The sequence below is a fragment of the Zootoca vivipara genome, chromosome 1 (genome assembly GCF_965207765.1).
Source record: "Zootoca vivipara chromosome 1, rZooViv2.hap1.1, whole genome shotgun sequence".
NCBI lineage: Eukaryota > Metazoa > Chordata > Lepidosauria > Squamata > Lacertidae > Zootoca > Zootoca vivipara.
The window spans coordinates 5,385,199-5,398,077 of NC_142582.1; the positions used below are offsets into that span (position 1 = coordinate 5,385,199).

General features: G+C 45.2%; 1 protein-coding gene across 6 annotated transcripts in view; it reads left to right on the forward strand.

The window, feature by feature from the left end:
• The window catches only part of ERBB4 (erb-b2 receptor tyrosine kinase 4), an 801,677-nt gene that overhangs the window by 317,112 nt on the left and 471,686 nt on the right, over positions 1–12,879 (forward strand). For all 6 annotated transcript variants that reach the window (XM_088667872.1, XM_060282295.2, XM_060282293.2 and 3 more), the window contains exon 2: positions 5,373–5,524. In XM_088667872.1, the coding sequence (XP_088523998.1) occupies positions 5,373–5,524 (152 nt within the window). The remainder of the gene's footprint in view (positions 1–5,372; positions 5,525–12,879) is intronic.

The window sequence follows — 12,879 nt, forward strand, 5'->3', positions numbered from 1 at the left end:
ACTGTCACTTAATGCCACTCCTCTATGGCAGCCCTCTGCATTAGCATGATTGAACCATCTCTGGGGCTCTAGTAGTTTCTGTCCGGCTTTTTATACTCTGCTACGCGGGTGGCACTGTGGTCTAAACCACAGAGACTAGGGCTTGCCGATCAGAAGGTCAGCAGTTTGAATCCCCGTGACGGGGTGAGCTCCCGTTGCTCGGTCCCTGCTCCTGCCAACCTAGCAGTTTGAAAGCCCATCAAAGTGCAAGTAGATAAATAGGTACCGCTCCAGCGGGAAGGTAAATGGCGTTTCCATGCAGGGCTGTCTCAAGCCGGCCGGGCGTCCTGGCGTCGTGGTGCAGAGATATCTTTGGCGCCCCCGCCCTAGTGGGCGGGCGCAGCGCACAGTGTGGCTTCCGCGCGGCTTTGCCGCACCACCGAGACTACCCCCCTAGAGCCGGGCTTCCGCGCGGCTTTGCCGCACCACCGAGACTACCCCCCTAGAGCCGGGCCTGTTTCCATGTGCTGCTCTGGTTCGCCAGAAGCAGCTTAGTCATGCTGGCCACATGACCCGGAAGCTGTTCACTGGCTCCCTCGGCCAATAAACCGAGATGAGCGCTGCAACCCCAGAGTCGTCCGCGACTGGACCTAACGGTCAGGGGTCCCTTTACCTTTACACCACATCCCATTTTTTTTCTTTTTTCTCTCCAGAACAGGAAGATCTTTGGTCTCTCTACTCAGATCTTGTTACGGGTAGGTAGCCGTGTTGGTCTGGGTCGAAGTAAAATAAAAAAATTCCTTCAGTAGCACCTTAAAGACCAACTAAGTTTTTATTTTGGTATGAGCTTTCGTGTGCATGCACACTTCTTCAGATCTTGAAAGAGTAGCAAGATCTTGAAAGATCTTGAAAGAGTAGCAAGGCACTTTCCTATAACACCATAATATATCTAAACATGCCAAACAAAAATGTTTTATGAAACTTACAATTGCACTCTTGTAGAGAACCTTACTGATCCTGACCTCCAGTAGGGATTCTGGCACTATTCTCACTTTAAGGCGGCACTCCTTTGTAATTATAAATAGGGCCTGCGCTTCTCCAGCACCACAGGGGTCATTTTCACATCGTTAGCTATGTCTTGCAGGTTTCTTTTTCAAAGAAACAATTGTGCCAGTTTCTTAGAATCATAGAGTTGGAAGAGACCACAAGGGCCATCCAGTCCAACCCCCTGCCAAATCTTCTGTCTGCAGATTTGCATAATATACTTCCGCTCCATCTCAGACTTCAGAAACTCTTGTAAACCTGAAACTTATTTCCTAGGCTCTCGTCAGAAAGGTTGTCACTAAACTGAAAAAAATTCTCCCACAATGCTCTGCTCATCTTTTGGTATTTTACTCCAATGTATCCAAAGGATACAGACAGAAAATGTTCTTCCCGAAATACATCTTATTGCACTTTTGCTGCCAGGTGTATCTATGCTTGTTTTCCTAAATTTAAAATCCTTCCTGAAATCAAACCAATCTGGCCTCTAGTCTTTGCTCTTTGGGGGTAAAATATTTGGGATGGGGTGGATGGAGAATTCAAATAGCTGTTTATTTAGCATAAGATAGAAATAGACCAAAATATCATGCTGGCTCATATTTCTCAAAGGTAAGAGATTTATGAATGAATTCCTGGAGAATCCTCTTTGGACCAGGCATGGAGTTTTATCTTTTCTGGATAGAATGTTTGTAAGCAATATGGTGCTGAGCCAACATACTGTATATTCAGAGCACTTATGGTAGCTGCTGTGAGTACTATTTCACTATGCAGTGGTGGCCAGTAATCCAGATTGCTGGAGCTGCCAGAATGTTCAGCTGTTCACTTATAAGTGAGTAAAATCCAAGAAGAAATTTGCATGGAGAGATTTCTGTAGTGTAGAAGTTGTATGCCCCTTTTGGATACTTTGTTGTTGTTTAGTCATTTAGTCATGTCTGACTCTTCGTGACCCCATGGACCAGAGCACACCAGGCTCTCCTGTTTTCCACTGCCTCCCACAGTTTGGTCAGACTCATGTTGGTAGCTTCGAGAACACTGTCCAACCATCTCATCCTCTGTCGTCCCCTTCTCCTAGTGCCCTCAATCTTTCCCAACATCAGGGTCTTTTCCAGGGAGTCTTCTCTTCTCATGAGGTGGCCAAAGTGTTGGAGCCTCAGCTTCAGGATCTGTCCTTCCAGTGAGCACTCAGGGCTGATTTCCTTAAGAATGGATAGGTTTGATCTTCTTGCAGTCCATGGGACTCTCAAGAGTCTCCTCCAGCACCATAATTCAAAAGCATCAATTCTTCAGCGATCAGCCTTCTTTATGGTCTAGCTCTCACTTCCATACATCACTACTGGGAAAACCATAGCTTTAACTTTGTCGGCAAGGTGATGTCCCTGCTTTTTAAGATGCTATCTAGGTTTGTCATTGCTTTTCTCCCAAGAAGCAGGCGTCTTTTAATTTTGTGACTGCTGTCACCATCTACAGTGATCAAGGAGCCAAGAAGGTAAAATCTCTCACTGCCTCCATTTCTTCCCCTTCTATTTGCCAGGAGGTGATGGGACCAGTGGCCATGATCTTGTGTTTTTTTTTGGATGTTGATACTACATCTGCCATAAAATCAGGAAAGAAACCGTACTACTTCCCCCTTCCTGAAGCTGTGCATCCTAAGGCTGCAGAATCTGGGTGGTTGTTCATATGACATAGGTTTTTTCCAACCTTTACATTTGAATGCAGTTTCTTTTTCCACAACTGGGGACTGGACCTGCGGGAAAGGGTTCTTTTGCACTCTCTCTGTCCTTCGGCTACAAAAAATAAATAAATCTGGCTTGCAATACATATTTGCCCATCTCACAAGATGTGGATATATTTTGAACCAAGTTCCCTTGCCCCTGGAAATGCTCTTCTGCCTGCAAATTACATCAATTTCTTTATGAGTCTCTTATGCCTGTGTGATCTGGTCATGTGTGTTTGTAGGGGCAGGGCATCCATATTGTCAACGAGATCTTTGCAAAATCAAATAACTGTTTGCTGACTTCCCAACCTCAACACACGGCTCCTGACTCGCCAGGAACATAAACTGTCAATTACTGGGGTTGGGCTCAGCTTACACCTGACATGAGCTGGGCAGCAAGACCTGACCTGCAGCAACAGGTGGCTTCTCTTGGGCAGCTAGCACTATGACTTGGGTAGCCCACACTGCTACTGCTACCGCCTCCTCTTCTCTCCGATAAAATTCTTGATTGGCAGTGCAAGAATATGCCAGTAAAAATAATAATTCAAAATTCTTTTTTTAAAAAAAAATAAGTTAGTAGAGGGGTGCTTGCTGGCAAAGTGAAGGGAAGAGGTTCATACTGTTGCTACTATTGATAATATAATTCTAAAAGCTGTTGGTGGCAAGGAAAAAATAGGTATATAGAAAAGAGAATTCCTAGATGCCAAGATCCAGATTTGGGGCAAGTATTCTCTGGTGAGAGAACCCCAGCAAAGATTCTGTTGGGAGCCACCCAGAGTGGCTGGGGAAACCAAACCAGATGGGCAGGGTGTAAATAATAAATTATTATTATTATTATTATTATTATTATTATTATTATTTTATATTAATTTTAAAAAATATGCAGCAAAGTAAAGCATGGAAACATAGGCTGTTAGACCTTTAAAATATGGCTTTGTGAGTTCCCATTCTTCCCTCTTCCCATAGCATAGAAAAGACCACACGTTTGGTTTACTTACTCTCCAAAGGTCAGGTTCAGGTGCTTTTCCATACAGCATTCAGAAGGCACAGGCAGTACAACCTGGCTTAGTTACAGTGGTGAGAGTTCCTAAATTATTGGCATAGGAACACAATAATGCGGGCATCCCCAAGCTGCGGCCCTCCAGGTGTTTTGGCCTACAACTCCCATGATCCTTAGCTAACAGGACCAGTGGTCGGGGAAGATGGGAATTATAGTCCAAAACATCTGGAGGGCCGAAGTTTGGGGGTGCCTGCAATAATGGCTTGTAAGAGCCATGAGGTCTGAGCTTGGAACAACCAACTAAGAGACATCTTTGCATGCTAAGCTTCTCAGGTAGACTAAAAGGGAACAATAGGCTTGATTACTTTCCTCCCAAGGTGAAGGGGAGTGTCTTAGAGAAGTCAGGCAGAACCACTTCCTCTATTACATTAACCCCTTCATGCAGTAATTATACTTAAGCATGTTTGTTACATGAAACTGGTAATCCCACAAAAGCTTTCAAGAGATAACTGTACATGTTGGTCCTTCATTGTTCTGCATCACTGTTTGGTTTCAGCAAGCCTTGGTTTATTGTGAAGCACTAAGGAGGCACTTGCAGTTCTTGCCCTGGACTCCATCTCTATGCTCCATTAAAACAAATCAGAACAGAAGAGCACAGAAGGCACATACATTTGATTGTTTTATTCAGGTGCAAAATAACTGAAACCCAGCTTCTTTTGCTTGGCATTCTAAAACTACTTGTATTTCTATGCCCCACACATGCTTTGGCTAAGCCTTCTACCAAAAGAAGCCTTTTCTTATCATTTGGTAATATCCGAACACCCCCTTCTCCTGCAGTGTACTGTACTTGGACCTACTTAGGCCCTTCACATTTAAGTTATAGTGGCTGTTTAAAACAAACCTTTAGTGAATTCTGATGACATCAAAATTTATTTCATTGCCTTTGGCATTCCTTGGATTCTTGAGTGGTTGTTAAGATGCTGCAAAGGTTATGTCAGTGTATGACCATAAACTAGCTCAGTTTATAAGCATTTCTCCATAGTTGGGATTGGCCACCACACTCATCAGCCACTGTACATTTGAGTTTGTACTGGGTTTCCACTGGCTGCCCCACTGATATATTTTCAGGCATCACTACCGATCTTTGGATCCCATTTCAATATACACCACTCTTGAATTGCGGCATACACATGCTTGAAATCCCATTGTGAATATTAACTTCAATGCAGAGTTGCACATATGCAGATCACTGAACGCAATGGAGCTTTTCTCATTTTCTGTTTGGAATCCCACCTGTATCCAGCCCATGTGTTCTGTTGTCGCAAATCTTGTGGATGTTTCAAAAGCATATTTGAATGTGGAAGAGGGTGGCTAAATGGCCGATAGTCAGGAGAGTGAGAAAACACCCTGTGGGCATGAAACATTTTGTACATTTTGCTCAAATGAATTCACTGGATCGTGGCTTAATTTTGTATGTACAGTATTACCATTTTGCTTCAAGCATAATACATGGAGTAAAGAGGCATGGTCTAATGGAATTAAGCATCATGTACAGAAACCTTGCTCTTGTATATTTTGCTACAGTTGTATATTTGCATTCATTCTAATTCTTTCTTCCCTCTCATCTTTTTTTTCCAGTTTGTGCTGGCACGGAGAACAAGCTAAGCTCTTTGTCTGATCTTGAGCAACAGTATCGTGCATTGCGAAAGTACTATGAGAACTGCGAGGTAGTTATGGGTAACCTAGAAATCACCAGCATTGAACATAACCGAGATCTCTCCTTCTTACGGGTAAGTGACATCTCTGCTACTTTAAAAATACATGCAAGCTGACATTTGGTTTTGCAATGACAGATTGAGGCTGTGTACAGATGACAGCTCTACAGCGATTTTTAGGTGGTGATGTAGAGCTATATTGCCAGTGGTACACAGAGTGTTTGTGTGCAGGTATCCTGCTGTGGCCTTTAGTCAGATTGATTTTGCAAATTCCCATAGGGCTCTAATTTGTACTCTGTAAAAGACAATGTTAGCCTTTGGAGGAATGCAATAGATCCCTGGAACAGATGTGTGTCTGTTTTGGTGTAGCTGTTGGCAGCGCCTTTTGTGTAGTGCCTAGGATGAGTAACACATATAGCTCTGCTCTGTAATTACTAGAGCAACTTCGAAACTTTGCTCTATGCAACATGAAATACTTTCTGCATAGCTAATTGAGTAATTTACCTTGTGACAATGACCAGCAGTCCTAGTCAGCTTTGCCACTCAGACAGTTTCACTACTCTAAGCTGATAAATGGAACTTGTTTTCTTTGTCCCAGTTGTCTAATCTGTTAAGGTCATTTTGAAGTGTGATCCTGTCCTCTGGGGTATTAGCCACCCCTCCCAATTTGGTGTCGTCTGCAAACTTGACCAGGATGCCCTCAAGCCCACTATCTAAGTCATTGATAAAGATGTTGAATAAGACTGGGCCCAAGACAGAACCCTGTGGCACCCCACTAGTCACTACTCTCCAGGATGAGGAGGAGCCATTGATAAGCACCCTTTGGGTTCGGTCAGTCAGCGAGTTACAAATCCACTGAATGGTAGCATTGTCTAGCCCACATTTTACCAGCTTCTTTACAAGAATATCATGGGGCACCTTGTCAAAGGCCTTGCTGAAATCAAGATAGGATACATCCACAGCATTCCCTTCATCTACCAGGCTTGTAATTCTGTCAAAAAAAATGACATAGTAACAAACTAAACATAGTAACGAACTAAAGCAATACCCTCCAACACATATTTAATTAGGGAAACCGAGTAAATACGTATCCCTCCCCTGAAATGAAGCTTCGGCCTTTTTCCTGATACTATGCTATCAATGATCAAACTTCCAGTGCTGGATTAAGGCTAATATGGCCAGAGGCAGAGCTAGCTGCTCTGGCACATACCTGCCAAGTTGCTGTCGGAGAAATAAGGGACCGGGCGGAAGTAGCAGACCGGAAGTAGCACTGCCGCCATTTTGGAACTGGGCGGAGCAGTATCAAAAGTCACTTCTGAGCATGCTCCGCCGAGTTCCAAAATGGCCGCTGTGCCAGGATAAACTGGGGGAAAACCAAAAAAATCCATTTTTTCCAGCTAGGAACAGCTGGGAAAACGGGGATTTCCCGGGGAATATGGGAGACTTGGCAGCTATGCTCTGGCACCCGGAGTGGGACACATGCTGTGCACCTGAGGGCTGGGATAGCCCCCACAGTGAGCGTCCCAGGGGGGCGTGGCGATGTCACACACACACACCCTCAGGGATGACATCCGGGGCGGGCCAGTGAGTATGGGAAAATGAATAGAAAAGGGCAGATCATAGTTGGTGCACCACAGAAATTACCATCTGTATGCTCAATTGATGATATATTCCATTATTGATGACCAGATTACACAGACTAGGAATTAAAAACAACAACTACGGTAGCAAATGAGAGACAACTGCAAGATCATGATGACTAATGTTTCTCTCTCTCTCTCTCTCTCTCTCTCTCTCTCTCTCTCTCTCTCTCTCTCTCACACACACACACACACACACACACACACACACACAGGCTGATTCTGCTCTTCGGTTAAGCTGTGGATAGTTTATGAAAGAACTGTTGTAATAGTGTCTGTACAGCTCATATGCTACTTACAGTTTTTTCTATAGCGGAGTATAGTGTCCAGATCAGGGAAAGTCATAGAGCCATTCTATTCTGCCTTGGTCAGACCACACCTGGAATACTGTGTCCAATTCTGGGCACCACAATTTAAGAAAGATGTTGACAAGCTGGAACGTATGCAGAGGAGGGCAAACAAGATGATCAAGCATCTGGAAACCAAGCCTTATGAGGAATGGTTGAGGGAGTCAGGATGTTTAGCCTGGAAAAGAGGAGAATGATAGGAGATATGATAGCCATCTTCAAATATCTCAAGGGCTGTTACAGTATATGGAACTGGGAACAAGGCTTGTTTTTTCCTGCTTGGTGGGCGGGGCGTTGAGGACTTGAACCAATGGCTTCAAGTTACAAGAAAAGAGTTGCTGGCTATACAGTAAATGTTCATAGAGATAGTGGCTCCCTGTAATATTTTCCCTTAACTTCAAGCTTCTATCTAGTGCTTATTTTTCCTTTCCTTTTCTTTTTTAAAGACCCCTCTGCTGTTCCTTTTGACTTTAGCTTTCTAAATAAAGAACAGAGTGGAATGTTATTTGAGGCTGCTAAACTTGAAGAAATGAGAGCCAGCAGGTGGCAAACCCACAGAATCTCACCATTTGGGCGTGGGCGTGGGTGTGTGTTTTGTAGTAATAGTTACTGAGGATTTCGTGCAGTTGTTTTTTTATTTTTACCTGAGACTGCCCCCTCACAGATGTCTCAGCAAAAAAAGCACAGCTCTAGTTAATGTGATAAATTATAGCAATTTAGTTAGAAAACAAAACAGAGAAAAGACATTTTTGGAGGCAGAAATAAAAGGTGGCATGTTTATACTAATAATTTAACATTCATTAGCTTGAGGATGCTGCTTATTTCTTCATTTAAAAACACACATTTTAATGGCCTAACAAAGGTGGCAGATGGGATATAATCAAGAGCCCAAGCTACTTGTCACTTTCAGCTTGGAAAATCGTGAAACCTTTCCTGCTATTTCTGAGGCTCCCATTCTTATGAGAGCAGCTGCCTTCCGCTGACTTGAAATGGGCTTCATGCATCTATTTATGTATTTAATTATATAATTAGCAGCACGGAGCTTTACAGTGTTGCAGTAGTAGATGAGTTCTTTCTTTGCGGTGCTTGCGATCTACAATTGGATATTTGCAATCTCCACTTGGATGTAGGGGACACAACAGGGCATGGATTGGTAGCCTGTGGCCCTCCAGATGTTATTGTATTGCAATTTCCATCATCTCTGGCCATTTGTAATTGTGTCAGCCTCGCAGTGCAGGGAACTGGGAGCAGAAAGTATGACGGAAGTGAGGGTAAACAGGAGAAGAACATGCGCTTGGCTGAGATTTTAGTAGGGGATGCCAACTTGTATCCAACGTGTAATGGAAAAAGCTATTTTTCTATCAGCACTAGTTCATATTATACAGGGCAGTCTCTTCACCATGTGCCCACAGAACAAGAGCCAAGCAAGCGGTTTTTACCTCGATTGTTCTAAGACTGTGCAACCTCTCCAGAGTGGTTCATAGCTGTTCCGCAGCTTTGGAGATACTTTTCGGAGAGGATACTATAAAACTTTGCCCTTTTGAAAGGCTTCCAACATTTGAGTGTGGGGAGTGTAGTCTCATGTTGCAGCTGCTCTTGATTGTCTTGATGGTAAAGGTAAAGGGACCCCTGACCATTAGGTCCAGTCATGGATGACTCTAGGGTTGCGGCGCTCATCTCGCTTTATTGGCCGAGGGAGCCAGCGTACAGCTTCCGGGTCATGTGGCCAGTATGACCAAGCCGCTTCTGGCGAACCAGATCAGTGCACGGAAAGGCCATTTACCTTCCCGCCGGAGCGGTACCTATTTATCTACTTGCACTTTGACGTGCTTTCAAACTGCTACGGTAGGTTGGCAGAAGCAGGGACCGAACAACGGGAGCTCACCCCGTCACGGGGATTCGTACCGCTGACCTTCTGATTGGCAAGCCCTAGGCTCAGTGGTTTAACCCACAGCACCACCCGCGTCCCTTTGTATTGATGATACTGATATATTAATGATAGCCTTTTATGGACTTTACTACTTTACCATCACCTTCAGGTTCTGCGATACAACCTAAAACACTGAGTGCAAAAAAAGAGGATGCCATATCGAGTATGTAGGAAGAGCTACAGCTGACCTCTGCACATATTTTAGAAACCAGAAATCTTCAATTTTGACTTTTAAAAAGTGGAGAAACCAATTGCTAAACCTTTAAATTCTGAGAACCACTACCTGCCTGAGTTACCAGTTGTCAGGAACGTGGCCCTCCAGAGTGCAGGGGAAGAGTTAGACTCAGAAATCAAACTAAGTGAACAAGGGACTCTGCAGATGAGAGCTGGTTGACATAGTCAAGAAAGGGCAGTTCGACCCCCTTCCCAGGGAAGACTCTGTTAGCTCTCAAGCAGAGGAAGAGTTGGAAGGCAACCAGAGCATTGCTAGGCAATCAGCAGATAAGCAGAGGTCTGAGTCTGTGTTGAGTGAAAGTGGAGGGGGGGCAGGCCAGTCTGTCAGTCCCCGTTCTAGGCATCTGGATAAGATCAGATGGCAACGGAAGGGCAAGAGGGGAAAGGCGGGAGTTTGGCATCCTTCCTGCTGTGGGAGGGGCAAAAATTCAGACTGACCAACTATTGTAAATGCGAGCAGGTGGGAAGCCGTGCTCTGGATGTGTCTTTCTGTAAATAAACACATAAAACTGCTGGAAAGTCATTACTTCTTATCGGGGCTTGTTCGCCTGCCAGATATTATTATACCAGTTAACTGCTATGGGTGCAACCATGTTACCCAAGAGGCTACTAAATACTATTTTAAAGTCAAACATATATTAATAGCATTAATAGCCTTTTGTATCAAAAAGCCAAGGACACACCCATACAGAACATTAGTAGTTACCACAAGCCATGCCATAGAGGAAATGATAAACATAGTCAGAATATATCCAAATAGAACAATTTTGCAGAGGAAGGTGAAACATAGCATAAATAATTCCAAGATCATTGGATAGTGTATCCTAAGGGCAATTATTTCCTGACCTCTGATAAGGTCAGTCTCATGCAAACGGAAAACAGCATCTAATTGTCAAACCTTTTCAAGAAATGTTTTCTAGCTTTCACCAGCAGTGGCAGGAAAGAATGAAAAACTACAAATAAGTGCAGGGGCAATTAGAATAAGATATACCGTGTTTTCCCTTTTTTAAGACGTAGTCATAAAGTAAGCCATGGCAGGATTTTTAAAGATTTGCGAATATAAGACACACCCCGAAAATAAGACGTACCTCCATGCCGTGTGGAGCGAGACCGCTGAGCGCCCCAGCCAGCCAGTGGGACTCAGAACACCGGCTGCGGCAGCAGCAGGAGGCCTGCCAGCTCGGTGCCTGGAGCCGCCTGCTGCTGCAGCGGCAAGCGCGCAGAGCGCCCGAGCCACCGGTCTTGCCTCCGCCTGGCCCGGCCAAGGCGGCCTGCCGCCCACCGCCCAGAACCGGCAGCTGCAGCGTGGAGCATTCCGAGCGCTCCGCAGTGCCAAGCGCTTGGAGCGCCTTGCCGGGCTGTCCGGAACAGCTGAGCCAGCGGCCTCCACCTGGCCTGGCCGAGGAGGCCTGCCTCCCCGCCGCCCGGAACTGGCGGCTGCAGTGTGGAGCGCGCAGAGCGCTTGGAGCGCCCTGCCGGGCCGGGCGGAGTACCTGAGCCAGTGGCCTCCGCCTGGCCCGGCCAAGGAGGCCTGCCTCCCCGCCGCCCGGAACTGGCAGCTGCAGCATGGAGCGCGCCGAGCGCACCGCAGCGCCAAGCGCTTGGAGCGCCCTACCTCTATCTTCAGTACATTTTATTTTATTTTATGGCTAGTGGCTGATGCAAAGAAAGATTCTTCTTCTTCTTCTTCTTCTTCTTCTTCTTCTTCTTCTTCTTCCTCTTCCTCTTCCTCTTCCTCTTCTTCTTCGTGTAAATTCTCTCTTCCTCATGGCCAGCAATAGAAGACTATAGTGCAAATGTAAAATATATCCTTGCAATGTATGTGGCCTAAGTCTGAGGTCAGCCTTTGATGTCTCCAGTTGAAAACACTGCCTTTCAGGACTTGGAATGACCTTTCCTTTAACTCCAGAAAGCTTCTGCCAATCAGCTACACCAACCATTGCTTCAATTTGGAATTTGGAATAAAGACCCAGTGCAGGTTGGGGTGTCAGACTAGGATTTTGAGACTCCGGTTCAAATCCTTATTATTGTTATTTATTAAATTTGTATATTGCTTTTCATCCTTTGATCTCAAGATGGTTCACAACATAAAGTCCTCACTCAACCAGGGAAGTCCCTGGGTTACCCAGGGTCCCTTAGGCTTTATCATCCTAACTCTCTTCCCAGGGTTGTTGTGAGGATAAAATGAGGTGTTTGCGTGCCGAGGCCCCCCAGAAAATTCCCCCCAGTAACTCAGACAGACACATCATTTTAGGTTTTGTTTTTGGCATAATTTTGGCATAATTATTTAAATTACAAATTTTAAATTGAGTGTTGGCCTTAGGCTTTGGTTAATCTTCTGCCCCACAGTGGGACAGGACCAGCTCTGACTTTCCTACAGTAGGAAGTCAAGTAAACACCCCATGGGGGAGGAGACAGCTGAGTCCAGGCCATCTCCCCTCCACCAGAAATGTTCCCCAAGGCTCGTGCTCTGTATTGTAAGGACGAGAGCCCCGGAGCCCCAGGATTCCTTTAACGGAATACTTCTATAAGAGCATCACTGAGGGGCATGCACCTCCATGCAATACCCCTCCCAAATTTATCAACCAAAGCCTAACCGCCAACCTAACAAGTTGTGACTATTTGCTGAGCAGTAGGCAAAAACCAAATGGCCACAGCCAATCAGCCAAATGGAAAAATTCCTACTGGCCCCTGAATACAGGCGGCCCCACAGGGCAAAGCAAGGTTACTCTAAACCTGCCAAGGAGAGGAGGTGGGCAGGAGGGAGATTCAATCACCTAGCAAAATGAAACTGGACGCTAAAACGCTGAGACTTAAGCACTCACCCTGTCAATCAAAGAACTGATACATGCATTTTACCCCAGCAACACTCCAATTACCTTATATCCCTTACTTTTAGACCCACCCTTTAACACACACAGGCTTTTCTGCTGGACCCTGCTGCAACCCCCATTATTCCCTAGAGGGGTTAATGAGCTCTATGTTGCACAGGGTGGAGGTGAGAGAAGAGTAATGTATCCTGCTCTGAATTTTTGGAAGGAAGAGTAGAATAATGACATAGAATAGAAGAATTCTATTGCAACCTGCAGCTCAATGCAGGCATCCCCAAACTTCGGCCCTCCAGATGTTTTGGACTATAATTCCCATCTCCCCTGACCACTGGTCCTGTTAGCTAGGGATCATGGGAGTTGTAAGCCAAAACATCTGGAGGGCCGCAGTTTGGGGGTGCCTGTTCTACAGTGTGTGACACAATGGCAGATCCCTGACAGATAGCTATCT